We start from the raw sequence: 27,390 nt of genomic DNA on the forward strand, positions 1-27,390 counted from the left end.
AGAGAAATTTCACACTGAATATGAGTACTTTCTTCTGTGTTTTGCATAGCTATCTACATGCTGATCTCATGTCAATATAAGCGAGTCCATTTGATCTCCATTAAACTGAAATATCTTCTTGAGCTAACAATATGGGAGCATTTGTCTGGGATTTTTTTCCTTTCCCACCTCCTACCCTCCAATCTGGTTTGAGGCTGAAAGAGTGAAAGGGACAAAAACACGTTACGCTTATAACTTCTTTTCCTCAAGTTACTGGGAACATTGGCTGTTTGTTCTGACTTTTAGAAATGCAATCAGCAACAAGAAAAAACTGCCAAAAGGATGTTCTCAGAAAATTAGCTCTATTAAAAGTTCAGCTGGAAATGAGTGCAGTGTCCAAGCCTTTTATATTTGATTAATGACTAAAACTTTTAAATAATAAATGCCATAAAATAATAAGAAACCATCATTTGCATAAAGAACGAAAAAAAAGTGAGCAAACTGAGAAGCAATTAGGAATTGATGTTCACGCTGTGTTACTCAGTTTTGCTTGATTGGTTTCTTTGTCAAGAATGTCCCACTTACCAGTTTGGGCTGCTCTTAATGGGAGCATCCTTTTTATGTGTGCTAAACGGAGAACAGCAGTAGCAGTCCGTAAATAGGATGTTCTTTCCTTTTGGATGTGTATAACAGTTAAAGTTGGCTTTGTGCAGTGTGAACAGGTCTGTGCTACTGAGAATATGAATAATGTTAGTTTCTATAATTGCTAACATCTGGCTTTCCATAAATCTGTTAAATTACATGGAAACAGAATTAGATTTCTGTGTCATAAGTAAAGCAATTACATGGAACTCTGTAGGCAGTATGGCTTTACATTAATCTGTGAAATCCTTTTAGTTTTGAACTGTGAAAGCTACCCTTCTAATCTGCACTGTGATCCTGCTACATCCTATATATATGCTATTCAAGGAGCCCTTAATATGGTCGGGAAGAGAATATTGACCATGCTTGGCGAAATCGCCAAAGACAAAGTGAAAGTTTCATTTATACCTTTGTCTTCAACATAAAATACAAGTCAAAGTCTATTGAAAGGAACATAACATGTTTTTAAGAATATTTTAAGCCTTACAGTAGCTGTTTGGGTATAATTGATTTCATACCAGTTCATTCGTAGCTCTCTTCATGTCACTCTTCATGGTTTTTACCTCCTGTGGTACTCTGGCACTTGTTAAACAACGAAATACAAGTTTTAATTTCTCTTAGTGCAACGCCTTTTACACCACTGATAGTGGACCTTTCAAGTACTCAGTAGTGCTAAGCTATGCATTAGAGCAATAATGTTATTTTTTGGCAATTACGACTGTCAGGGCAGCAAAATACACCATTTTTAGGGAAATCTGAGCAATTGAATCGTGCTATCCGGCCACTGGGAACATCTCTGACAAAGGACTGGCCCACAGGTTAGCCCGGGAGTGAAGCCCTTTTGCAGTGTGAGTGCCTCCAGCTTCCCTTTGGGTCTAGGAGCAGAAAGAGGAGCAGCCATTTTCTGGCGGCCCAGGCCCCTGCCTCAGTTGCACAGGCTGATTTTGCATTTGATCAAATCCAAGGGCACTACCGCATTTCCACTTGTTCCTGGACTATTTATGAATGGAAATCAGGAATTTTACTAACCAGGTCAGAGGGAATTTAGTGGTTTGATTGTTGTAGAGAGTTTCCTTCAGCAGATTGAGAGAATTTTTAACATCTTTTAAAGTTCTGATTTTCTGAGGAGATGACTTGTGAACTCATGGCAGTCATCCAAGAAGTAGGGCAACTAGCCACATCCCACCTAAATTAGACTTTAGGTAATTTTCTTTGTAAATTCTATTGAATTTTTAAATTTGTTGTTTTAGAAAGGAATTAAAAGTACTCTTGATTAATATTGAACAGGTGTAAATTTCACACTAGCAATTAGATAATTTTCAATGGTAAGTGTGAGGATTCTTCCTTGTAATTTCTGAATGAATATAATAGTGTTCAGGAATTTTCATCATAGAAACCATCACATACTTCTAAAGGATTTTCTTCTCCATCCTTCCTCCCGCTGTTGCTTACAGTTTTCATTGTTCATGTTGGAACAAGAGGGACCCACCAGTTTACTCGTATTTTGTCTGGACAATCTGTCAATATATTAAGAACAGTCCAAAGTTATTTTCTGAAAGAAATACCTGTGTTTCACAATGTGCTTAAAAACCTCATGGCTTTTGCTGTAAGAAAGAGAGTCCCTAGATAAATTCATATTGCATAATTATATTTTACCCTCCAAAAGCAATTTTAGTGGGATACTGTACTTCACTTTTCTCTAGTGTATAATGATTTTCTTTTGTTACTTATTTTTTTGTGTCATTGCTAAATCGTACTTTTCCGGCATAGCTTTATTCTAAGACTTTTTTCCTGTATAAGGTGCCTCTGATTTCTTTCTTTATTTCCTTTTCTTTTTTTTTCTTTTTTTTTTCTTTTTTTTCAATTCACTTATACTTTCCAGCAATGGGAAAAGGATGCAATTGGCTGCTTTTAGTATGGGAACTTATGAAGAATAGCGCACTTCTATTTTGGTGTAAAATCTAGAACAGAGTGGTCTAATTGACGGAAAGTCACTCTGATTGTTTGCTGGTTTCCAGTCACTGGGAAGTCACTATACACCCTTGTCTGAAGGTTCAAGTTCATCATTGATATACAGTTCCATTAGGTATGTCAGTCTCAGTATTTAGAATTAAGCTTGCTGGAGATAGTTTAAGAATTCTTGGTGGAATCAAAACAAAGATTGAAGAATAACCTGAAAAAATCAGTGTTTAATGTCTAGCAAGTCAGTATGGAAAATATCAGGAGGAAGGCTCCCTCTTCCACCAGCAAGGCAGATAAGCAGTAATTACTTAATACAGAAATAAAATTTGTCCTGTGAAAAAAATGTCCAAAGCATTATAAATCTGCTGTTTTGCAGATATCGATGAGTGTGCCTTAAAGACCCACACCTGTTGGAACGATTCAGCCTGTGTGAACCTGGCAGGAGGGTTTGATTGCCTTTGTCCGTCCGGACCATCTTGCACTGGAGACTGTCCCCATGAAGGCGGCTTCAAGCGGAATGGGCAGGTGTGGACCCTGAGGGAGGACAGATGCTCCGTTTGTTCCTGCAAGGTGAGATCCAGCTGGTCTGGATTTCAGGAGTCTTTTAATTCTCTGGGCTCATGTCAGAAACCCAATATTGCACTGCCACTGGTGTTGGCAAAAATACTAGCCTAAGCCCGAGGCGCTGAGGCAAAAGGTAAGCTCTTCTGTGGGCATGGAGGCTGTGATGGGGAAATTCTTCTGGGAAGTCGCCTTTTTTCTTATTTTGCACAACTACAGACACAGCGGAATAATGGCTAATCCTGCTGAGCTTCTACCACGTGACCCCGTGGGCCACTCGTAATGTGCCTTGATTGAGGGTCTTGCATCACCCTTTAACGGAATGTGCAGGCGATCAGCACGCACACTGGAAGTGTTGAAAACCGTTTTCAATTTCTGTTTCACATGAATATGCATCTCTCGGGACAAGTACTGTACTTAACCATCTTCCTGTTGGTGGTGTTTCCCTTTACTTGGAATACACGTGAATTAACTGGGTGAGAAGGAAGGCCTGAGCATGAGTCCAAGTTTAGAGGACCTGGCAGCAGGCACTTTATTTCTTCAAGTGAAGAAGGGTGAAGGCCAGCTTTCTCCTCCTGTTGTGGTTTAACCCGACAGGCAGCCAAACACCACACAGCTGCTCGCTCACTCCCCCCCCCCAGCCGCTTGCTCACTCCCCACCCCCCCCACACCTCCCCAGCGGGACGGGGAGAGAATCAGAAGGGTAAGAGTGAGAAAAACTTGTGGGTTGAGATAAAGACAGCTTAATACAACAAAAAAGGGAAAATAATTATGATAATGATAGAATATACAAAATGAGTGATGCACAATGCAATTGCTCACCACCTGCGCTGACCTATAACCAAGTAGTGATCGCTACTTCCTGGAACATGCCTACCATTCATATACTGAGCATGACGTCACATGGTGTGGAATACCCCGTTGGCCAGCTGGGCTAGCTGTCCTGGCTGCGTTCCCTCCTCCCAGTCTAGCTTGGTAGCAGAGGGTAGTTGTCCTTGACAAGATACTTAGCAACAACTGAAAACATCAGCGTGTTACCAACATTCTTCTCATACTAAATCCAAAACACAGCACTATACCAGCTACTAGGAAGAAAATTAACCCTATCCCAGCTGAAACCAGAACACCTCCTCATCCCAGCTTGGCTGTGTTGGCAGCTCTCCCACTTGAGCTCTGCACTTTTGGAGAAGCCAGGCGTAGTATAAGTAGATCTACTTTAGAGTTAACACATCAGTTTTTTGTCTCCCCCCACCTCGCCCCCCGAAATTATCAGTTAATTTCTGAGTGTGGTAACCAAGTTAAAAGAACATTTGACTCTGCTGTCTTCATTTTCACTAGTTAAAAGAGGAGTGCTTTCATTGAAATTAGAAGAATTTTAGAAATGCACCAATCTGAGAAAAGGTTAGTCTTTTATGGCCACTTTGACCTGATGTGTTCATAGGTCTGGTAAAGCTGTCCTTAGACACAGCAGAACACTATTGGCCCTGGCATAAGTCTAAGTAAAATGAGATTTTGGCCACTGTGAAAAGCTGAACGTAGAGCATGAGAAGTGGCCTATCAGTCCCCATGTCTTCATGCTGATGAGCCAGAGAAGCATTAAAGGGTTTGGGGGGGACAAGGGGGAAGAGTTGTTTTGAAATTAATTGCAAGAAGCTGAAAGCCTCATCATTTCTGTATTGCAATAGTAGAGCAGAAGGGAAAATCAAGACTTTGAACCCGCAAAGTACACCGCTGTTTTGGGCTCAAAAGGGAATATGTTCTTGTTAGTTGCTATATTTTTTACTTCAAGTAGCGTCAAGCTGCCTAAAACTCCTCCCTTCAGAAGCCGAAGCGTACAACACCACTGAATATATATCAAGCTTTTATTGTAATCTTGGGGAACTGGCTGGCTTATGAAAGGATTTCCAGTCAATAGAATAAACAGTTTAATATATGTGAAGACATCTGGTCTGCTTTTGCAGAATTATAACTATTAGTATTCCCATTTTAGATTGCTTGTAATTTGTTTTATTTGCCATTTCTCATTGCAGTTATTTCTTATGTTGAATGTTCTTATTAGTATATGAAAATACACAAAATGATTAACTAGTACACAGATATTTTAAACTAAGCCTGGCACTGTCTGTTGCTATGACTCTTCCTTTATATCTTCCTCACTTCCAGTTTTTTCCTCTGTGAATTAACACTTGCATTTAATTTCACTCCAGTAGCTGCCTTATTTCAAGAGCCAAATTCTTGTCTATAGAACAGGGAAAACAAGGAGAGCTCCTCCTCTCTCATATCCCAGGCAGGATGTAAATAGATCTCATCTTGAAAATATTTTATCTTAAAATCTGGTGCAAAGGAGATTAAATATCTTACTTCACTTTGAAGTTCATTAAGTAAGATTATTTGTGGAGTAGGATACTATGGAATGTGAGAAATTATATTACTTCAGTTATATAATGAAGCAAAGTGTCCATATTGAAGCACAGGGGATTATTTCAGTGTTTCATCAGACCCAGTCTTTTCAAACCATCTTCGTTCATCTGAGTAAATATAAAGTTTACAAAAACAAATTCTCAAAACTATAAATTAATACAGTACCTTAAGTATATTTGATGTGTCTTCTACAGGCATCTTCCTGAACTCTTGTGGATTTAATACACAAGACCGGTAGAAATTTGATGGGGAGTGGGGAGCTGCTTCTCTCTCCCATGAAAAAAACTAAGCCTGGCTGTACAGTCTCCTATATCTGGGCTTTTGAGTCTGGCCTCTTATTAAGACAGCCCTCCATTCCCTGCATGAAAAAAGCCTGGGGGATAAGCACAGCACTGGGAAGAGGGGGACGTGCCAAGGTGAAGCATGTTCCTGATGGTGAGAACGGTTTGGTGGTTTGGTTTCTGCAGGGTGTGATTTCTGTCCGAATTGGCTTTGGGGCTCTGTGGAAACTGGAGTCGCCCTTTACAGCGATTCCCTCGTGTGTCAGTTTTTCCTTTGGTAAGAACAATTTTGTGTTCGTACCGGTGATGCTTATGAAGCATGGAGAACTGATTCAGTGAGGAAGGCGGAGAGGGAGAGGTACTAATAAGATGCTAGACGTTATTCCCTACTGAAAGAAACTAAGTTGCTTTCTATGTATTTCTCAATTTCTCAATGCTACTACAGAGCTGCAAAGGTGCAAGTGAGATGATGTAGCTTAAGCAGCTTTGTGTCACTTCAGTATAGGGATAAAAGTGTTTTTTGAAAGGCATGGAACTAATGAGGTTGTAGATAAAACACAGATGCTTAAAGAATAAAGAGAGTGGCAGTGTATTATGATTACCAAAAGGTCTCTAGCAAAATCATCAGGCTTTGTCAGTGTTCTGAAATACAGAGAGTGAAGGCAACGTAAAAGGTTAGCTGCTCCCCAGAGGTAACAGCACAGGAGCTCAGAGAAGCACAGAACTACCAGCACTGTCCCTAGCTGAAAGGCGAATTTGAAAACTAATCTTGAAAGCTTGGAAACTGAATTGGAACGAAGCAGACAGGTTATTGTTAGCCATTATTAATCAGCACTCCATTATGGAAAGGAGAGAGACTGCCATTGTCGAGGGCGTTGGGTTGCCCGGATGCCTGGCGCAACCCCAGGACCTGGAGCTAGCCAGCCTGGCCGAGCTTTTGTGCTGAGCTGCCGCTTGGTGTCTGCCCTCAGCAAGGGGTGGAAGATGGTTGTGCTTTCCCACCTGCAAGATGTAGCCATAATTCTCTGTCAGGGAAGGCTTTCGGCTCACTTCTTTCACCAGTTGCTGAAGGAGGAGGATGATTTCTTTGGGTTTTTTTTTTTGTGTGGAAAGGGTTTATTCCCAGCATTGCATCTGGACCTGGCTGGACCTGTGGCTAGGGAAACGGGCCACTGCCAGTCTTCCTTACCTTAAGATGTACTCACACTGCTGAGTAAGGAAATCAAGCTTGTTTATTCTTTCTGCCACAGCTAAAGCAGCAAACGAAGCAAGAATCCTTAGTTATCTTAATTTGATACAAAACTGAGTAAAGACTGTAGGGCGATCTAGTCCTATGCCCTGTGGTTGGCAAAAGCAGTTCAGGTCCATGTTAACCTAGCATGTTTTCTACACAATTCTGTTTTCAGCTTTCCTTGTTAGGTATAAGAAATCATTTTAGTTGTTCTTACAACAGAAAGTAATATTCTAATCAATTCAAAACCGTGTTGAAATGCAGCAGCGATGCTGACTGACGTGGGTATTGCAATTCCCTGATGCTGATTTTGTATATGTTGTGTTGTGGCCAGGACTGGCTTTGCTTAAAAACAGGAGCCAAACAGAGATTCCTACATCAAAACATAAATAAAACAACCTCCATGCTACATGCTGTGGTTATGGCTATATTCAAAACATAAATAAAACAACCTCCCATGCTACATGCTGTGGTTATGGCTATATTGTCTGCCTGTGGCAAAGACATTCTGGGCTGCTGTCACTCTTCAGTAATCACTTTTTAAAAGGATCAAGAGGAAAGAAATTCCCTTGCTTTGATAGGTATCCCTTTATTTGGTGGCAATGAAAAAAACTTTTCCTTCTTACATTAGATACAGGTTTATAGACTAGAACAAGATTCTGATGAGAATATGGAAAAACTTCAACGAAATGAGTGGAGTTGTTTTAGGAATTGTACGGTTGTGATCCAAAGCAGAATATAGCTTCATTCCTCTCACAACTCTACCTTCAAATTGGCTGCAGGGGACGCTTTGCTTGAATAAGGACTAATCCAAGAACTAGCATTGAATGCAAAAGAAGTTCATGTCAAAACTTTTCAATAATTTCCTCATTGTTAACTGTGATTTCCGTTCCCAGACTATGCGTGGCGTATCAGTATGTTGGCTCATCTACAGTAAGGGGCATAATTTCAAACACGATAGTCTGTCCAATTTTCATAACTAGAATTAGAATCAATTTGTTTTTCTCTGATGCAAAGAGAATATATCCTTTTCTCTTTACATGCAGAAGCAATTCTTCTGTTTATCTCAAACATTTCTGTTTAATGGTCTTTAACAAAATGGGCCATCCAATACTGTAGGCAAATATTTAGCAAAATCATATTTTGAAGAGCCTGTGGAATACAGGCTCTCTTTAATACGTGAACAGAATTATAATGGATGATGGTAAGTCCATTTAGCTTTAAGGTGGTGTACTGTAGGTCCAGATGTGGAACAGAACCAGTGGTGAATTCAGAGTAAACAATGATTAGTGCCACTGTGATTTTGCTATATTGTTCTCCTATGGAGTTAAAGGGACCACCTTCGTAACTTCAGTTTATTTATTCAAGTTATTTTCTTCACGGTGATACAGTCAGTCAAAATAGTGCTAAACAAATATTGTATGTATTAGAGCGGCAACTGCTTGAAGAGTTTGCTGATGTAACCAATGAGATATGAAATTGCTTCACTATATTTCTTCTGAGATGGTGATTTCTTTTAAATTCAATTAGCTGGAGACAGGAAAACAGTATTCTCAGATTCAGACAGTATTGGATCCATGCACTGATAGAAATTGGGACAATACTGGTATTTGAGGTATTACTCGCAACTGGCAGGATCCCGTCCTTGTTGGCGGTAACGTCGAATACGTTAAGAACTTAGTATTTCCTGCTATGCCAAAGGCGTGCCCTTTGATATAAGGTCACCCTGTGACCTTATGCGGGTTGCTGTCTGGCAGTCTGTGGTTGACGGCGGGGCAATGTATCCTTGCAGGACGGGAGGATTTTCTGCCGGAGGACAGCCTGCGACTGCGAGAACCCCAGCGCTGATCTCTTCTGCTGCCCTGAGTGCGACACCCGTGTCACCAGCCAGTGCCTCGACCAAACTGGGCACAGGCTGTACCGCAGCGGGGACAACTGGACCTACAGCTGTCAGCAGTGCCGTTGCCTGGTATGGGTAAAGCGTTTCGGAAGGGAGTAAGAATAATAAGGATTATGGTTTTTAGCAAAGCATACCTGGAAGCAGGCTCTTGGCTCTCTCTTCACCGGCTTTTCAGACTGGGAATGATGATAAAGCACTTACAGAGCACCGGAGAACTGAAAGCTACACCGTCAGTTTTCCTCTTACTGCTGAATAAGTAGGTCTAATGAACAAAATGAAAAGCCTGACAAAAGCTTGGAAGCCTTGTCACTGTATCAACTTTAGCATTAGACTACTTTTGAGAACTTATTTATAAGGTCGTCTGATCTTCAAACGACTTTTTAAAATTTTTTTCACATGCGGTGGATTTGGTTGGAGGAGTTTCAGCTTTTAATTATATCAGCTGGTGTGCCTGTCTTACCAAAATGGACAATGCAATTCTTTTTTTTCCGTTCAGCAAATGCTGGAAAAATGGAGTGCCAGTGCCACATGGTGAATTAGCAAAAATTAACCAAAAAAAGAAGGATAAAGAAAACTGAAATGTACTAGACAAACATGCAAAATAAAGAACATTTCTTTTCTCGTTAGGCACTGTAGATTATTTCCCTAAAGCTTTAATTTTTGCACAGATATACTAATTAGTGCAGCAATGAACTTCATTAAATTATCAGTTTTCCATTTATAGCTGTCTGTATAACATTGTCTTTATATATGATATTAATCAAGAGGTGTCTGAGCATCAGGAAACAAATTACATTCAAAGCTAAGTTACTATTAAGAGATAATTATCCATAATATACAGCAGTGAGTATTGTATTTTATATTCTCCTAAGATTTTTTTTTTTTTTGAATGTTTGCAAAAGAACAGCAAGAAACATTTGCAGCTGGCAGCAATGGCAAATATTGGATGTGACGTGTTTTACAAGGGATGCCGAGTTTGTGGTCAGCAATTCTTTGCCTAATTTTATGATTGGGTTAACAAACATATGGAGCTAAAAGACAGCGATGCTCTAAGTCAGTGCTACATGTAAGGTTCTGTGCAGTGCATGATGTTCTCAACGTCTGAAGTGCTTACAGAGTAGCGTAACGCAAGTTATTGGAGCCCTTTGCAGGTTAAGTTTAGACACATGGATCCTACAGCAATACTCTACAGAAGTGACCTGATGATTCCCTCTTCTCCAAGTTTCTGTCCACTAGACTGCTTTTTTTACAAAGTTTAATAATAAAGTGACTCAGTGGAACATAACTGGTATTGCTCTAACAATTCCTTTAGGAGTTGACAGTAAAATCAGTTTTGTCTGTTGCTAGTTAGATCGACGTTCAATGCTTCTGCAACCTACATCTACCTGCAGTGTTAATTTTCTATGTAAACAGTTGCTGTGATCCTGCGGAGATGTTTATGTGACCAGACATAGAAAGAGGGCATGAGCAAGGCGATCACTGCAAAAATTATAGTTTATGGAAAATATTGGAACCCAATAATTTAATGCTGCCTTTAAAAATCTGAAAGAACACAAGTTCTGCTCTAATGATGATGACAGTGGTGGTGTTTAGTCAAGAAACAACCAAATGATATTCTGCTACATTTAGGAAACTTCAGCTCAGTATTGAAACATGCATTTATATGATCAACCAAACTGAGAGCTGATCCATTAAGTTTATTTCAATTTTGGGAAAATAAAACTTTGCCATTCAACAGGATGCAAAGTTTCATGGTAGCTAATAAATGGCAACAAATGCAATGAGCTTTGCTTCAATTTTTACAGGAGGGAGAGGTGGATTGTTGGCCTCTTCTGTGCCCGAATCTAAACTGCGAGTACACAGCCATCTCGGAAGGAGAGTGCTGTCCCCACTGTGTCAGTGACCCCTGTCTGGCTGACAACATCACCTACGACATCAGGAAAACCTGTCTCGATGGTTATGGAATTACAAGACTTAGCGGCGCTGTATGGACAATGGTGGGATCTCCTTGTACAACCTGCAAATGCAAGGTACGATGGGCAAGGTAGAATGGTAATGGAAATGGATGTTGCTGCATAAAATCGGGGTCACTTTCTGCCCTTGGGAGCTCACATTCAGATCTCGGGGAAGTAAATGAGACCCGAGAGCAGAAGCCTACAGAAAACCCACGCCTTCTGTGTTTTGCAGGGCGGAAAAAAACCAATTCTGTGCTTGTTGAAAATGTTGAGCGCCGATATGCGATATCCTAGTGCAACTTTCAGATGTTCTGTCAGAGAGCCCTTCAGGCATTCTCAGTATGATTCTAGGCTAGTATTTTAATAATTGCCTAATGTGGATGTTTGTGAAAATGTGTTTTGGAGCTGGTAAGCAGAGGCAAAAACACTAATAGAAGTTTCACCAGCACGTACACAATGCTTTCCAGCTCACTCTGGAGGCAGTCCCACAACAGAAGTGGGAAGGGAATGTCACAGTTTCTGTTCCCCGATCTCATCAAGATGTAATTGATCCAATGGCCCTAATGCAGGACTGCAGTCTCCCCTGTTCCATGCAGTGATGACCCCACTGCGCTGATATCAGAATTATGAAAATGTTGGCTTGGGATATATAAAATGTTCTTCTGTTCACTGTGGGAAACCAAGCTGTTGCTCCAGGGCTTTAAATTATTGAAGGTGGCTTTTCTGCCATTCCTCAGAGTTTTTGCTATTGGTTTGTGTTGGATTTAAAAAGGAAAAAAATTGCTCCTTTGGGGTTCTGGTGGTTGCTGTAGCTTTTAGTACATAAGATAGTTTTGTAAATGACTGGATGTTGCAGAAAGGTGTTTAACAATGGATTAAACTCCAAAGCTGTGTGTCCCCCCACCCCACCCCATACATATCTGCCATGAATCAAGAATCTGAACTATCTGCTTATTTCAGACAAGCAGAAAGCTTCCCTGCATGGATCATGTCAAAACTCTCTCCATTATCTTTCTTGCACGGGAGAAAACAAATCAAATCATCTTTGTTGCCACTGCTGTGCTGTATTTTATTATAGGGACCACTGAGTCTTTCACATCCAGGTTTGTAGTTCGTGTGTGGTTCAGGCCAGTTCAGTGCTGTTTGGCAAAGCCAACTGCCTCAAAAAGCCACCACGGTTGGGACCGATGAGGACACCTTGGGATGATGGCTTAAGCAGATTTTTGTATGCGGTAGATGTGTCAGAGATGCATCTATCTCTGCGTGCCACCAGCCCCTTTGCTCTTTGTAACTTGTTCTGCGGAGGTGATTGACACCTGCTTGTTTGTCTGTGCAGAATGGGAACGTCTGCTGCTCGGTGGATTTAGAGTGTCTCAACAATAACTGACCTAGTCAGGCCGGACTGTGCCGAGGGAGGAAAACTGACGAAGTTAACACCTGAAATGAAGTCGTATGCGTTGGCATTTTATACAACAGACAATTACCAAAGTCTCCGCATGAGGAAGATGTTTGGGAGTTGCCTTTGGGACCTATCACTATGCTCATCCTTGCTAGCCTTGTCTGGGTGACTTACAGTGCAGCGCATATAAGTCGATGGTTGTTAAAAGTTTTCAGTGTTGTAAATTACACACTTTTCCTGTCGAGACATTTGCAAATAACGTTTAAATTATTTCACGGATAAACTAATGCTGTATTTTTTGGTTTAATTTGTGTATTGACCACATGATAGAATTCAGCTCTTCTTACTTTGGATCTAGATTTTACAAATAAGACAGCCTGTTGTGATTTTGTCCCATGATATCACATACTTAGTTCCAAGGTCCCTGTCAGATGTATTTATGAAAATATGTATGTATGTACAGTCAAATTGCATAGTACTTATATTTCACAGCTGTCCAACGTTTTAAAACATTCAAAGGTATATTTGATTGGACAGAATGGAAGTAATCAAAATAAGTCTGTCTTAAAAATCTATAAAATTAAATGCCATGAACTTAATGAAATGGCAAAAAAAAAGCACTTTCTTCTCCAGACACACGGAGCAGCAGCAAGACTCCTATAGTGAGAAATGGAACTAAAACCACATTCCACCGCCAGTTCAACACATATTCAGGAAAGAATCACCGGTTATTATCAGTATTCTGTTTTGCAAAAGAAACTGCAAGTGCTGGAAAAGGGTACAATCCCTCTGGGTTGTGCAGTGATAAAACAGTCAGAGAGCCTTAAGATGATATAATTTAACTTGACTAGGTTAGAATTTGCTTTCAATTATAACATCATTGATGAATTCAGAATTTTTCCTTTTTTGTATTTACAGTAATAATGATGTCTGCCATTCTCAGTTACTGCCACCATAATGACAAAGTGCAGAAGCACCTGTACCAGCGACATGCGGGACAGGAGACCTTAACACTTGGTAACTTTCATTACCCAATTAACAGCTCAGAAAGAGATTTTCTCTTTTCATATTTTATAACATTCAAAAAAAATTAGTTTTAAATTTACCACGCACACAGTGTTGTTTAGTACCTAAGTTTAGACAGAAATACAAATTAAAACTCTTAGCCCTGTATCGAGGTTAGAGTTTAGATTCTCTTCAGCTAATGTCTATTTTTTTCATGAGGCTAGAAAGTTTGTGGCATTAGAACAAGAATATATTTCTACGACGACGGCATCTGCAGCTTAAATGTCACCTTTTTAACGTGCTGTTGTGTTTTGTTCTGCTCATTTGTGTAGTGTTTTTTGCTTTTTGTTAATTTAATTAAACACACTGAGTATATGGAAAAGAGTGCAGAAATAAGTATAGTGGCTACAGTTTGGAAAGTCTACATTTGTGAGTTTTTCATACTTTCATGCAGAAAATGTGAAACTGATTAATAAGAATGAAGTGTGACTATACAGTGAAAAAATTAGTCGTCTTTTAAATGAAGTACTATTATGTTTCTTATAAGGGGACAGTGGCAAAACAATATAAAAATTACTTGCAATCATTCAGACTACTTTATTCCCATTTTTTAAACAGGATTTGTTTTCTCTAACAGGTTTGTGTGGTAAAGTTGAATTTATTTTCTTAAAATGCCCCATCATTTTCAGCTACTAATGTATTGACTATATTTGCATTGCCCTAATAATTGTATAATAAGGGAAACAGTTGTGTTTTATATGATACTCAAACGATGTTTGTAAATCATGTCAGCTCATTTTGTATATCACATTGTAAAACCCAATGGTAATTCAGTTGGATGAGATATCCAGTGGGCTGAGATATAAAGGGGAATGATTTAAAACTTGTGGGCATCTAAATAAACTCCTATGTACAGATTGCTTTCCCTTAGTTTTATTAGCAGAGTTTTAAAACACTAATCACTGTCCTTTCCAGACTTGAACTCGTGATGTTGCTAAAAGGAGAAAGAGCATTTGCCCAGAGATGCAGCGTCGGAGTTGTAAGAAATACTTCGTTTATAGTTACTCAGACAAAATCATTCCAGTCTGTCGTACACACCAATTTCTGAAGCTCTGAGAGTGGGATTAAAGACAGTGCAGGGTCTGAAAATCATTCTTTTCCTATTTACCTTGTAGTAGCGAAGCCCTTTCCCAGGAAGCTTTCTGGAAGCTCCAGACCTCGTTACGATCATATTCAACAGGAGCACAGGAGTTCACGTTTTTCCACTGCACAGACCAATTTTCTTCCAGAACTCAAATGCAGATTAATTCAGTAAAACCTTTTCAGAGCATTTTATACAGCATTATGTGTCATTATCTCCAGAGTGATACAGCTTGAATTGTTTACACGAAGTCAAAATATTGACACAGACCTGTTTGTTTATGTTGCATTTTAAGCAGTTACCCTGCCTGTGATGAACTTTTCCTTATGAAGCAATTTGAGCACTAGTCACATCACATTTACCTTCAGAGTACTCAGAAGCCACAGCCCCAGCTCAAAGAGCGCGTTGAGGAGGAAAATTTAATTCACTATGTTCCTCTGTGACCAAGGTAAGGACTTTCAAAACCTCTTTCTTGATGAAATTCCCTATTCCCTATAAACCTATGGGCACTACAGTGAAAATGCTGGGTGAAAAAAAAAATCAAGCTTATTATAATAATTCCTGAAAAATCTCCTCTTTGTTTGTGAGATGGACCTTCTCTCTGCTCAGAAGAGAAGAACAATAGTATCGACGTGAGGAGCGCTACCAGTGTAACTTCTGTGAAAGGAAACTTGCCGCTAGTTAAGGGACTTGGTCAAAACTCTCACTATAGGCAATTGGAATTTTGTGGCTGTTTCTACTTACTTATCCTCTAAAGGAATATTTTCTCTGCATGTAACACTTCTGATGACAAAAAATAAATGAGTGAGAAACAGAAAATGAAAATTCCGGCTCTGGTAAAACATCTTTGCCTCCTCCTTTTGGCAAAAAGCTTAGCTGAGGTACTGAACCAAAACATCGTCTCGTGTCTTGTGAGGGCAGCGACTTCTCAGTTCTGCTCCCTGTGTATCTGCAAACTCGCCTACTGAGATAAAGCAAGTCCAAGCGTTCCGTTATAGTGGCTCCTAGAGTCATGGACCACGCTGAAGCCACGCTAGTCACTATTAAAGGCCGAAGAAAATCCAAACTATTCCCCACAAACGCTGAATAATATCTGCCTAATTCATAGGAGTGTGTGGGAGATTTATTAGTGTCTCTGTGTTGCCTCAGAGACCTAAATAACAACTGTCTTCCAGTAATATATCTTGTCCCCAGAGCTGTCAGTGAGTTTTCAAGTATAACTGCGTACAACATTTAATTAATAACACCTTTCCGTTAATAACACCTTTCCAATCAGATTGCAATGACAAACAAAATACCGTCTGTTTTTTTTCTGTGGCAGACAATAATGTTTTACAAAACAAAAGGTAGTGTCAGGAGTGATTACACAATGGTGGAGTAGGTTGTAATAGAATTAAATCATAACTCCTACAAGCAATATGGGAATGTCTCACATCTAGTGGTACTTACATAATCATCATTAACGAGGGGATTTTAAAAGGGCCCCATGATACAGTTTGATGTAAAATTTGAAGTAGTGTTGTGATAAGACATAATTGTTTGAGGAATGTATTCTGCCATCAGAAATATGTACCTGCCAACAAGCTACTCTTTCTCTTAAGGCAGATCTTTGGCGCTCATCAAAATTTAGACTGGTGTAAGGAAGACTCGTGGTGGTGTAAGTTAAAAAAAAAAATTAAAAAAAAAAAAAAATTCCAACCTGGGGTGTCTGAATGCTTCATATTCAGTTCTTCCCTCTTACTGGTAGAAATCAGCAATAATTCTGTTTCATCTGGTCATTGACCTCAGAGGGGTGTTAGTGAAGTGCTGGTATTGCTTTTAATCTGCAAATACTACTTGCAGGTGCTAACAGGATTATTTCTTGTTACTAGCTGCCAGTGAACAGTCCTGCATAAGTAGGCTTAGGTATACCTGAGAAGGGGGTATATCAATAAGCTAATAAAAAAGGTCAAATTCAGGTTTTTTTAACCAGGAGATTCACAACACATGGGCGCATAGTGTAAAAAATCATGGCCAGTCAAAAAAAAACCATGGGCCAGTCAAAAAAAAAAAAAAGGCACCCAAACCCATGTATGTGTCATTTAAATTCTTTCCTGCTACTTCAGCTGCGCAATGCGAGGGATGCACTGAATTCTGATGAGTGGATTTCTGGCTGGGAGCAGTACCTCACACTTGAATTCTTTTTCTTCCTAAATTTGTACATGAGATTGTCTTATTTAAGTGGTTTGATTGCAGTTGAGCGGTGTTTGGAAGCAAGCCTGATCATGTTCTCTTTGAGGTCGATGTAGCTGCAACAGGATGTGGAGCAGTTCAAGCTTCTTTCTTGTATGTGCTCTATCCTGATGGGGAGAAACCACCTTGGGAAAAGGCACGGAGCCGCCCAGCCGGCTCACCTGTGGTTACAGCCGGAGGTTTTACTGGGTTGGGATGGTATTTACCCTGGGTATAGCAATAGGTGCACAAACCCTCTGATAGTGGCTTTTGGTTGCCATTCTCTGTTCTGTAGTTTCTTTCAGACGACTAGTCATGTCATCCGTACACCATTAACATATTTACCTATCCCAAAGCTCTATATTATTGAATGCCTATGTGGCTATAGGTGTACGCATGTGGATCCACCTGGCACTTCAGTGAACAGAAGCTTAGAGGTTCTGCAGCAGATCATGCCATCACCCAAACACAAAGCAGAGACCGGGAGCTTACCATGACATTAAACCAGAGTTGAAAAATCCTGTTTTCTAACAATGCAGTTGATTGACTGCTGTTTGATTAACTCTAAATCTGCTTTTTCTGTCACAGGAACTGCAAAAGTATTTGATTTAATCCAGTGCTGCTTTGTATTAGTTTTGATGGATTCCCTTTCACTTCAGTATTAAATACGCAGATTTGTTTTCCTACCTGAATATTATGCAAAATTCTCATCCGGGTGCTTAGAATGTGCGGGCTTTGCTACTGTTGTGCTTCTGGACTCAAAGTAGGCATTTCTTTCCTCAATGTCTGTGACATTAGAATCAGAGAATCACTAAAGTATGTTCAGGTAAGCACTAACTTTAAGGGTAACTCTTACCTGTTCAAGATAAGGGTTAAGAAAAACCAAATATGTATTTTAAAAGTATATTTGCAGCTGTAGAGGTGATTTTTCTGCCTGACCACAGGTTTGGCCGTTTACTCACATTTGTATTAAAACATTAGCTGATTAGTTCACTCCTTAGCCACGCACATTTATTCTGTGATTTGCAGGGTAGAAGACAGCTTTGACAACTGGGTAACTCCTGCATGAAGTCGTCCCAATGAACAGGTTTTCATGCAAAAATAGTATGAAACTACCACAGAAACACCACCGCTTTCTCAAAATGAGAAGCAAATCTCTCTTGTGCGGTCCTGGGCAATGCGCTTTTGCTGTATTTTTCTTTTTTTCTACCGGCACAGCATAGCAAGTCTTTGGAGAGCGTTTGGACTGCTGAGACAAAATGCTATTTAACTGCCGCTTTGGCTCTTCTCTTACACATGAGCTACCACTGCCTGCAAGCGCGGTGGTGGGAGGAGGTAGGTGCTGTGGGCGCGATGTGCCGGGACCAGGGAGGGAAGCGCCGCGGTGATGGGTGAGCTGGAGGGTCTGGAGGAGGCCCTCGTAAAGCCGTTAGCAGCAATCACATGTTGTCTCTTCTTAATGGGTGAAGCAGAGCAATAAGCTTGATTCCTCCCCCTCTCCCCTGCCCTCCAGCAAAATCAGGGAAAAGTCTTTGGAAGGTGTCTTCTGCTGGTGCCTTGGAAATGTCGGAAATGCCAGGAATGATCTGCTTTTCTTAGCATGTGGGACGGGTAAGGAGGAGCTTCCCAGGACTGGATGGAGGGTCTAGGACTGGATGGAAAGGATGGAAGCATAATGAAGCAATCCTTACCTTAATGGGCTACTTAGTGATGTCAACAGGTATTACGAAATTGTCTTTTGAATTTTAATTCTAGTATTTGAAGTATTTTAATTCTACTTAAAACAAAAAGTGACTCTTCTTTACAGTTTATTCTTCATTTTTGTTGATTCTTTTGCTGATCTTTCGGGCCTTCCCATCACTACAGTCCTACAATCTGAACAGGTAACGTGAAAACTAAGCAAAAGAAATATTTGCTTTCATGCCTATGGTAAAAGGAAATTTGGAACCGTAACTGGTTTTTTTTTTTCATTCAAATGTCACTTTTTTTTATACTGGTCATAGCTATAATTAATGTGTAGTCTGGACCTCTGTCTCAAAAACCACGTTATTATTAAAGGAAGCCTGACCAAATCACTTACCTAACTTGCAGGCGTAGCGCCCTTTATTTTTTTTTTTTAAGACCTCTCACTTAAATATTTACTCTCTCGGGGAACAAGGGAACTATATCTCTGCCATCTGAAAGAATGACTCCAGACTGTCCCTTGAGTGTGGTCTGTTCCATGTTCTTTCTGCCTGGAGTTCTCAGAACTACCTCAGCAGTCTCTGAAAATGCATTTGGTAAACCAAGAACACGGCTGTATCTGAAGCCAAGTCGATGGACCCATAGAAGGGAGGATAGGTGAGCCTGTAATTGATAGCAGTCTCACATCAACCCTTAACAAGACTTCAGGCATCACTAGAAAGTATTTTAGGGATATGCAGGTCGGTGTAAATCACGAACGTTGGCCGCGGTTCTGTATGCTGCAAAGTTCAGAGGCATTAAGCTGAAGGTTTTCATTGTCCAAGTGTTGCTCAGCATGAAAGTTCAAAGCTATTTCTCTTCCCGAATTAAAGCATTATTGTAAGCTATATGGGATTATGGTGTGCACATATATATCCTCTACAATTGGGGAAAAAAAGAAATTATCCCTGATGACCTTTTCACCTCTGAGTAGCCATCTCATTCTGTGTCACTTGTCCATGTTTGAGATATTACTTACAGGGCAAGCTTGTCTAGTGTAAGTAATACTATTTCAAGTGAAAATAAATGTATGCCATCTATTTGAGGTGAGTTGATCCACTGCAAGGGTAGCAATGAGAAATGTCAGTCCCACATGTTCAAAAATTTCACCCCAGCTGTGCTAAAAGTAAGAGAGAAGCTTTAGAAAAGTACGTGTTTTGAAAATGGACATTTTTGCGTGATCTGGGGGTTTCAGTGCTGAACTTGCATTATGACCGTTGGTAAGACTCCAGCCAGCCCTGGGCCACAGAGGCCACTAGAAAGGCCGACGCCCGAGTAGCTGAGAGTTCCGTAGCGAGGGGATAGGCCAGGAGAACAAGCGGACGTGCGGCGTGCGCCTTTCCCTGCGCGCCGGCAGCGTAGGCCGCAGAGAGCCCCAGGCGTCGGGGGCAGGCTGAGGCGGGGGCCCGCGAGCCCAGCTGCCCTCTGAGGAACGTAGCCTTCGGGCAGCTTCAGTCACTGGTCTAAAAGATGGATGCTTCTGGTACAGGCCAAGCTCAATGTGCCAAGACTGAATGTGCATCTGAGCCTTCACGGAAAATAATGGGCTAGAGGTATCTAACTCCCTTTATGGGAGGCAGCTGATGCTGGAGACGGGTCTGTGTTTGGAAAAGAGTGAAACACGGTGCTTGTGCTTGACCTACTTTCCTTTCAGTGTTTTTACTCCGAATTTACGCCAAAAGGTGACCAACTCTTGTGCCTAAGTGTAAGCAGGAAAAAAAAAACCCTGTGAGCGAAGACCCTCCCCCCAAGCCCCCAGTAAATAAGAGGGAGAACCTAAGGAGAAACACAGTAAATCTTTCTTACTGAGCAGACGAATACAGAAGTGTATACATTTAGCAATTTTAGTTCATAATGGGAATGCCACAGTATAGTAGCAGTGCCAAATTCATAGTGCTAGCTTTAATGCAGAAAAACTAGTCATGTAGCACCATGCCAGTAAGTCATGGTGTGGTCTAACTGTGCACCATGGCATATCATAAAAGTGCAAGCAGAAACATTTTCAACTCAGAAAATACAGCCTATCCAAAAAGTATCTTTCAGCACATGTAATCAAAGTGAAATAAATGGATCAGCAAAACATTAAATTTAAAAAGCCACCATGTGTGATTGGCTTGTGTGATTATTACATCTTAATTTAAACCAGCTAAATGATTTGTGATAGCTTAAAAATAAGAAGAGGGTTGGGAGATTGAATGAGGATAGTTCAGAGGTGGACAAAAGAATTGCAGAGTAGCGTAGTAAAAAAGATCCTGCCTGGTTAATGGAATTTTCTCTATGTATGGGGTGATGTTCAGTAGTTGAGGCAAAAGAAATCATTATGTCAAAGCTTGCAAATGGAAGGGAGAGAACCAAAAGGGAAATAAAGCATTATGTCAAAGAGAGCAGTAACTCCAGAATGAGATTTCTGCATTTTTTTTATGACATGAGAGTACTGCCTATAGCAAAAATAACTGGTTTATTAAGCTCAGGCTAGCACCAGACGCAAAGAAGAGGTAACAGTTCACAAACTGGAAAGCCATTATCAAATATGTAATGGGACGTCCCTGAATATTCTAAGTGACAAACATTCTCTTGGCTTTCTGCGTGAGAGGAAAGTGGAGCTGAAATCAAGCAAATCAAACTAATATTACTTAATGCTGGAAATGTGATGTCATTGGGCAGTTTAAATTAGAAGAGGAGTGTGCAAGAGAAACTCTTGGGTTGAAGAGCCAGGTAATATAAACACAGGCAATGATGCTTTTAGCGAAGACAAATGAATTCATGAAGCTGGTGACACTAATGTGGAAGTGATTTATAGGAAAGACTCCTAAGCCAAGGAAACCAAAAAAAGTAGTCCAAAGGAGTCAATACACTAAAAGATGATTAGATTTTTTTTTTTTTCTTTGTCTTTAGGACACGGACACTCGAGGCTTGAAACTGCTTCAGCCTTCTATGCTGTGGTTTGATTTAAAAATCAATCCTGACAACACCTGGTGGCTGGGTTGTGGCAAGTGGCCGCTGACCCTGGCCACTGGGAGAAGATCCAAGAGCAGGAGCGTGGGTCTTGGGGCTGCGGCTTCCCCGCGGTGGGCAGGGTGCGCTGGGGGTGGGCACGGCCCGTGGATGCCCTCTGCTCCTCCACGGCTGCACCGTGCATGGTGGGAGCAGGAGGCTGGAACAAGGGGTTGCTGGCTTTTAATGTAGATGTGTGGGCAGAATTACTTACAGAAGGGAAAAAACTGTCGGTTTTATAAGATGAACGGAGTCTGAGGTTTAGTTGCCTGGGATGAGTGCGGTGAGAGTGGGGCTGGTGCTGCGGCAGGGGGACGGGAAGGCAGAGCAGACGGCCGGCAGCGTGGCATTTCCGAGCTGCCTGGCTGGAGTTGTAGAGGCAGGATTTATTGTTGAAGCAAAGGGCTGTGAGTAAAATCGAGCAGGACTGGGATTCCAAGTCTCTACATTGCTCACTTCTTTCTAATGAGCAGTCAACTCGCTGAGGAAAATGATGACTCTATTGGCAGCTTAAAAGTGATTACTGGAGGCTTTGAGCTTTGTAAACCTCCAAATTAAGTTCTGCTTGCGGTTCTGCCCTCCCCATCTCACATCCCCACATTCATCCCTGGTAGAAAACGTCTTAAATATTCTATGGGATGCCTGAGACTTTACAGTGACTGTCTAGTTCTTCCCAAGTTGTTCTCAGATGTTAGATATTTAACGAAACGGTACCTTAAAATGAGTCCTAGATGGTTAGTGAAGAGCAGTAGATACCTTTCAGGGCCTCTACAAGGTTGCCCCAGTTGAGGCACGCGGGTGAGCTGAGCAGTCACCTCTGGGCAGAGAGGGAACTCGTTGGAGCGAGGTCGGCACGCGGTGCTCTCAGCTGCACGTCTTGGGTCCGCTCCAATCAGATGATAAATGGTAATAATAAAATTACCATGTAGGATCTAATAATGTAATATATCATATCATCACAAACTCTGAGTTTGAAAGGTAAACAAAATATTTTCTGATGAGGGTGAGCTTTCACAGGGAGGTACAATGTATCTCTTTCTGGGGAATTTTTGTGTAACCTAACCATTTCACTTATTTAAATGGTAAGGCAAATAAGGTTTTGATACGACTTTGTCTTAGACTTTGTAAAGGAAACGGTTAGTATGGCAGTAAAGGCTTTTGCTGCAGCAGAGCATGCTTTGCAATGATAGAAGCAGATGGTTTACAAAGTTACTGAATAAGAACTGATTATTGATTTGCTATCCTCTAACAACATCAATGTCGAGTGATAATGTACTGTACTGCTTGTTACAGAGTAAATAGCCATTTTTATATTACTTACTTCCTTGCAAATTGGCTACTAGCAGGGAAAGTAAAATATATGGCTGTCTAATATCTTGAAGCAGTAAACAAATTGCACAGGGGAACATCAGTGAAGCACTGCAGAACACTCGCTGATATTTATAACTTCTTCCTCTGTCAAAAAATCTCCAAATCAAAAGTTCACAGTTCTCCTAATACCAAACATAGTCAGAGCCCTGTTGTCTTACCATTTGCTTTCAATACATACAGTTTGTTTAGCAAAATACTAAATATGTTCTATTTTAGCAGAACTAAAGAGGTCACAGGATTTTTAGCAGCCGCTGAGCATACAGTGAAGTGTTAGGATCAGTATTGTTTCCCTGCCTAATTTATTCTCTTGGCTTGGAGAGAAGAAGATTCTAGAAGGTTAAAAATGCGGCTAGAAGCAGGAGTGATATTATAATTCAAGGTGACTGTGTAGCATGTTTAAATAAACATGCAGTAAATATTTTGCCTCTTGTATTCTGGTAACTTTTTATAGCTGCTTAGTTCAGGCTGGGGGAAGGGAGACCGTTCTCTCTTGACAAGGTTGTTTTCTCTCAAGCTGTTGTTGTTCTTCTAAGAAAACAGACTTTTTGCAAGTCAGTGACGTACACCTGCCGTGAGTTACGCACCCAAACTGCAGCAGACGTGGGAACGCTAATAGGTTTTTCGCTATCAATTTAATTCAGTTTTTGATCATTGCCTCTTTTGCAGGTTAGTCTCTTAAACTTGCTGAATGCTGATCCCAGCCTGTTGACTTGTTGCACGGCGTTACCCCAAAGCACGTTCCTGGGGGCTGCGGTACGGGCTGGGGAGCAGCGTGGTCTGGTAGCTGGTGGTGGTTCGGTGGCCAGAGAACGGGGTCCGTCAGTTCCTCTGCCCGGCTCTCCCCACCACCCCAGCCTGCGGAGCCCCTGAAGCATCCCCAGATGTGGCTCCTGGGTCCGAGAGGTGCGTGGCTTGTTCTGCCTGGTACAGAAAGGGTTAATGTGGCACTGAGTAAATAATGGGGAGAAGAGAAAAAAAATTGTTTTTGCAAAAGAAGGGAGTATCTGTCTTTTCACGGTACTAATCTAGGATGAGGACCAGCGTCTTTCGAGCTTGCTGTACGATTTCTTCTCTGTTTTTAAATATGGTGTTTTTATTCACAGCTAGCTAAGGAAGGCACAGTAACCTATCCTCTACTCACGTACCAAAGTGAACACGTACAAGTTATTAGGACATAATATCCTTACCGATTGGGTAATAACATGGCAAGAGCAAATAAAAGATTTTATGACAAATTTAAATAGCAGTGGATTGAAGTTCGAGAGGACTGGGGATTAAGAAAAGGGACTTCATCTGGTCAAGGTAGATAGTGGCTATTAAACTGTCCTCTGGGAGATTTGCTGAGCCTTGAATAATAGAAGCATGTTTGCGTGTGTATGAATTGCCATACCTTGTTTTTCTTAATCAAATGCAGGCTCAAGCGATTCCTCAGTTGTGCCTTCCTCCCTCCCTGCCTCGCTCCCCTGCCCCTCCTCCCCCCGCCATTGGCTTCCTTTATTCCGTTTATGGGCTTATAAGTGGGAAATAGAACTTAATTGACTGCTTATGCTATATTTAAAATGGTGACATACCTAAATCCAATTATGCAGGAGAAGGGAATGACTGCCGCCTCATCAGTAAGGTGCGTTGCCATCAGCAATGTCCATCCTATTTTCCTTTCTTTGCATTTCCTACAGTGACTGCAGTATAGGCAGGCGAGGGGAAAACTATTCCATAATAAATACTGTAAAAATGGTTTGTGCATAAACCCATCTCTCCCTATTGTTGTAAATCTGGAGTGCTCAAGTTTATAGAAGATCTGGTTGTGCTAATTAGAATGCTGCAGCAAAACCTTCCCTACTACGGGTACCACACTGATAAATCCCAATGCAATTTAAAAAAAAAAAAAGTTGATTCATTTCTCAAGTGCATCTTTTTTAAGCCATGCAATTTTTTGCAAGTGCACTGGGATTTCTTTTGAAGCACATCTTGACTTTTAATAAATATATCAGAAGTGCTTTAAAATATATCATAGCTAATTTTGCTTTCCTACAATTCCATCGCTTTTTATTACCTTTTAACGAACTCACCTTTTTCCAGAACAGAGAGGAAATGGTTCAAATCTCTCGACGGTATGTTTTTCTTTCAATTTCCTGGCGGTCAATATTTAGGGGAGAAAATTACCCCAGGAAAAAAAGTCCCAATATATCAACCTTAAAGGAAAGAAGGACAGAAATGTGTTCCCTCGTGACACCTGGGCTAGCTGGAATGTAACATACCTAAAGATAGCAGGTAAAACGGCAATACTGGAGCAGCTTGCAGTGCACCATGGCAATTTAGGAATCCAATTTCATATGGCTGGCTGATTCCTGTGATGGAGCGGTCCAGGACTGAAAACCAGCTCTGACAAACTTTGGGAGCTAACCTGGGGTTTGTTTGCATATCAGCCTCTTGCATTTCTGCTGTTGCCTGTGGGCTCCTCCGTGCTGTTTACGGAGGAAGAGAAATACTTGCAATTCCAACTCAGATGCTTTTCCCCCCGCCCCCCCCAACTTCAACCTTCAATGACATTCAGTTAATGCCTGGCGAGTATGATATGATTTGTAAAAATCATCCTGTTGCTTAATCTTCTTCAGTGCCAAGGGTTATTAGGTAAGGATTGCAAACAAGATGAGAAATTGGAACATTTATATGTTACGGACTGAATGGGAGAATTTTCAAGTGGCTGAAAAAGTATTGAAGTTGGTTTTTTTAACCTGTGGTAAATTTTGGATTATCAAAACAAGTATCATAAAAAAATTGAGATGACCTCTAGCTGAGTAATCCTTTCCCTTAAACCTTGAGAAAAATCACGTGGCAAATCACAGCACAAGCTGACTGCTGCCTGTTGCCACAGCACCAAGCTGGATGCACAGAATTGTGCCGGGGTTTTAAGAAATAATCGCAGTTTCTTGCCCTGTATGCACACCTAAGACACATCTCCAAGACACGTATGTGAGATTTCCCACTTTTTGCCCCTTGAAAGCTTTGTAGTCTGTTACGTAGTTCAAAAGAGGAGTGGAAAAAACTTTATTTCATGGAAAAGAATGAGGCAATGAGTTAAGAGCTGTCGTTTTGGCCTTGCCATCTTCGCTTTTACTGCCCAGGCTGAATAGCTGCAGGGTTTCTGAGCTGTTGCAAGCGGCATTTGCAGCTGGATATGAAGTGTGATAGGCAGCCGATGGGTATTTCAGGAATGAGCATAGTGCTTTTCCAGCTGCAATCTCCAGGAGCCCAGTTCCAATGTATGGGAGCACACCTGGGAGAGGGGAAGGAAAAATGTCAGCGAGATTGCTTGGAGGAAGCTGGATGCACGAGGTAATTGGTCCTGACCAGTTCGGGAGGAGCTCGGCCTGCAGCTACGGAGCTCGTGAGGCACAGTGAGGAAGCTGCTTTATCAGGCGTTGAGCCACACGCTGTCTGGCGGTATTCCAGTGTCATCTCGCTGATGAGATAGCGGTTTCCACATATGAAGCAGGCAGCGACTTTAACGGAAGATATTTTATGACAGGGAGCTTTACAAGTTATTCCATTATCCCGTAAGTTGTACAGTTACGATATTCTGTAACATGCAGCGTGCTACAGTGATGACAGTAACACACTCTTTCTTCAACTTATAGATAAGACGTGGCAGGAACTGAGATTTCCAGGTCTCAGATATGCTTCTGAAATATCCACGGGTTACCAAAGTTGCTTGGTATACGAGGAGGTCAGAGTAAAGTAAAGGGATACCTGGACGTGGCAGCCTGAGGCTGGCTAAAGCCCGATCTGATTCGCATTCAGTGTCAGTGCTGGCAAATGAGGGAGAACAGAAAGTAAGAGAGCATCAGAAAGATGAAGGGGTGGTGTTTCCCTCCTGTCCTTCAGCTCTCCTCCCCACCGAACGCCTCTGCAGCGCTTGCAGCCTGTTCAGGAGACGGCTCGGCGACGAGACGTATTGCTCGGGTGTCGGGTGATATTGGTGCGGGGGTCGGGGAGGCTGCGGGGCATGTGGATGCCCATCAGATAAGGAGAGTATGAGGGATGGCGGGACACCTCCCAGGCTGGGAGCAACCGGCCGGCAAGGTCCCAGCACGGTTGGTTAAAGACGGTGTAAGAAATTGCAGAAGCCAGATGCTTAAATGCGTGGCCGGCCGAAATCGGGGTAGAGCTGCTGAAGCAGCGGGGGCTTCCCCAGTTGCTGCGGTGTCCCCAGTCTGTCTGGAGGAGGGTTTGTCAAGGAACACAAGTGCTTTCTGTCCTAAATGCGAAGGTAAAAAAACGCGGTGTCTTTTTTGAACTATAAAACCATTTTTCACCATTAGTTTTTAAATCTAATAACTGCAGCTTTGACTTGCTGGTAGCAATCAGGGGCCCGTGCTTTGTGCAGAATGATTATTTATTTATTTTAAAAACAAAATCAAGGCTGGCTGTGATTTGGATCTAATTTCACATTTATTTTTCATAGTTTGTTTGCTTAGTAGCTCTGCAGTGAGACAGTGATTAGTTAAATCAGTTATACGTAAATTCAAAGACTTGTTCTTCATTTTAGATGTTCAGACTTAATTGGATTTAAATCAGATTAGAAAGTGACTTCTGAGGGAAAAATACCCCCAAG

General features: G+C 41.3%; 1 protein-coding gene across 1 annotated transcript; it reads left to right on the forward strand.

The window, feature by feature from the left end:
* Positions 1–2,959: 2,959 nt before the first annotated feature.
* On the forward strand, positions 2,960–12,824 carry LOC104081958 (protein kinase C-binding protein NELL1-like; the record flags this gene model as incomplete). The annotated part of the gene is made up of 4 exons (XM_009584892.1): positions 2,960–3,153; positions 8,870–9,046; positions 10,783–11,007; positions 12,269–12,824. Coding segments are annotated over 4 exons (647 nt in total), but the record flags the coding sequence as incomplete, so codon positions are not given.
* Positions 12,825–27,390: the final 14,566 nt, after the last annotated feature.

Source organism: Fulmarus glacialis, unplaced genomic scaffold, assembly GCF_000690835.1.
Source record: "Fulmarus glacialis isolate BGI_N327 unplaced genomic scaffold, ASM69083v1 scaffold3359, whole genome shotgun sequence".
In the NCBI taxonomy this organism is placed as follows: Eukaryota; Metazoa; Chordata; class Aves; order Procellariiformes; family Procellariidae; genus Fulmarus; species Fulmarus glacialis.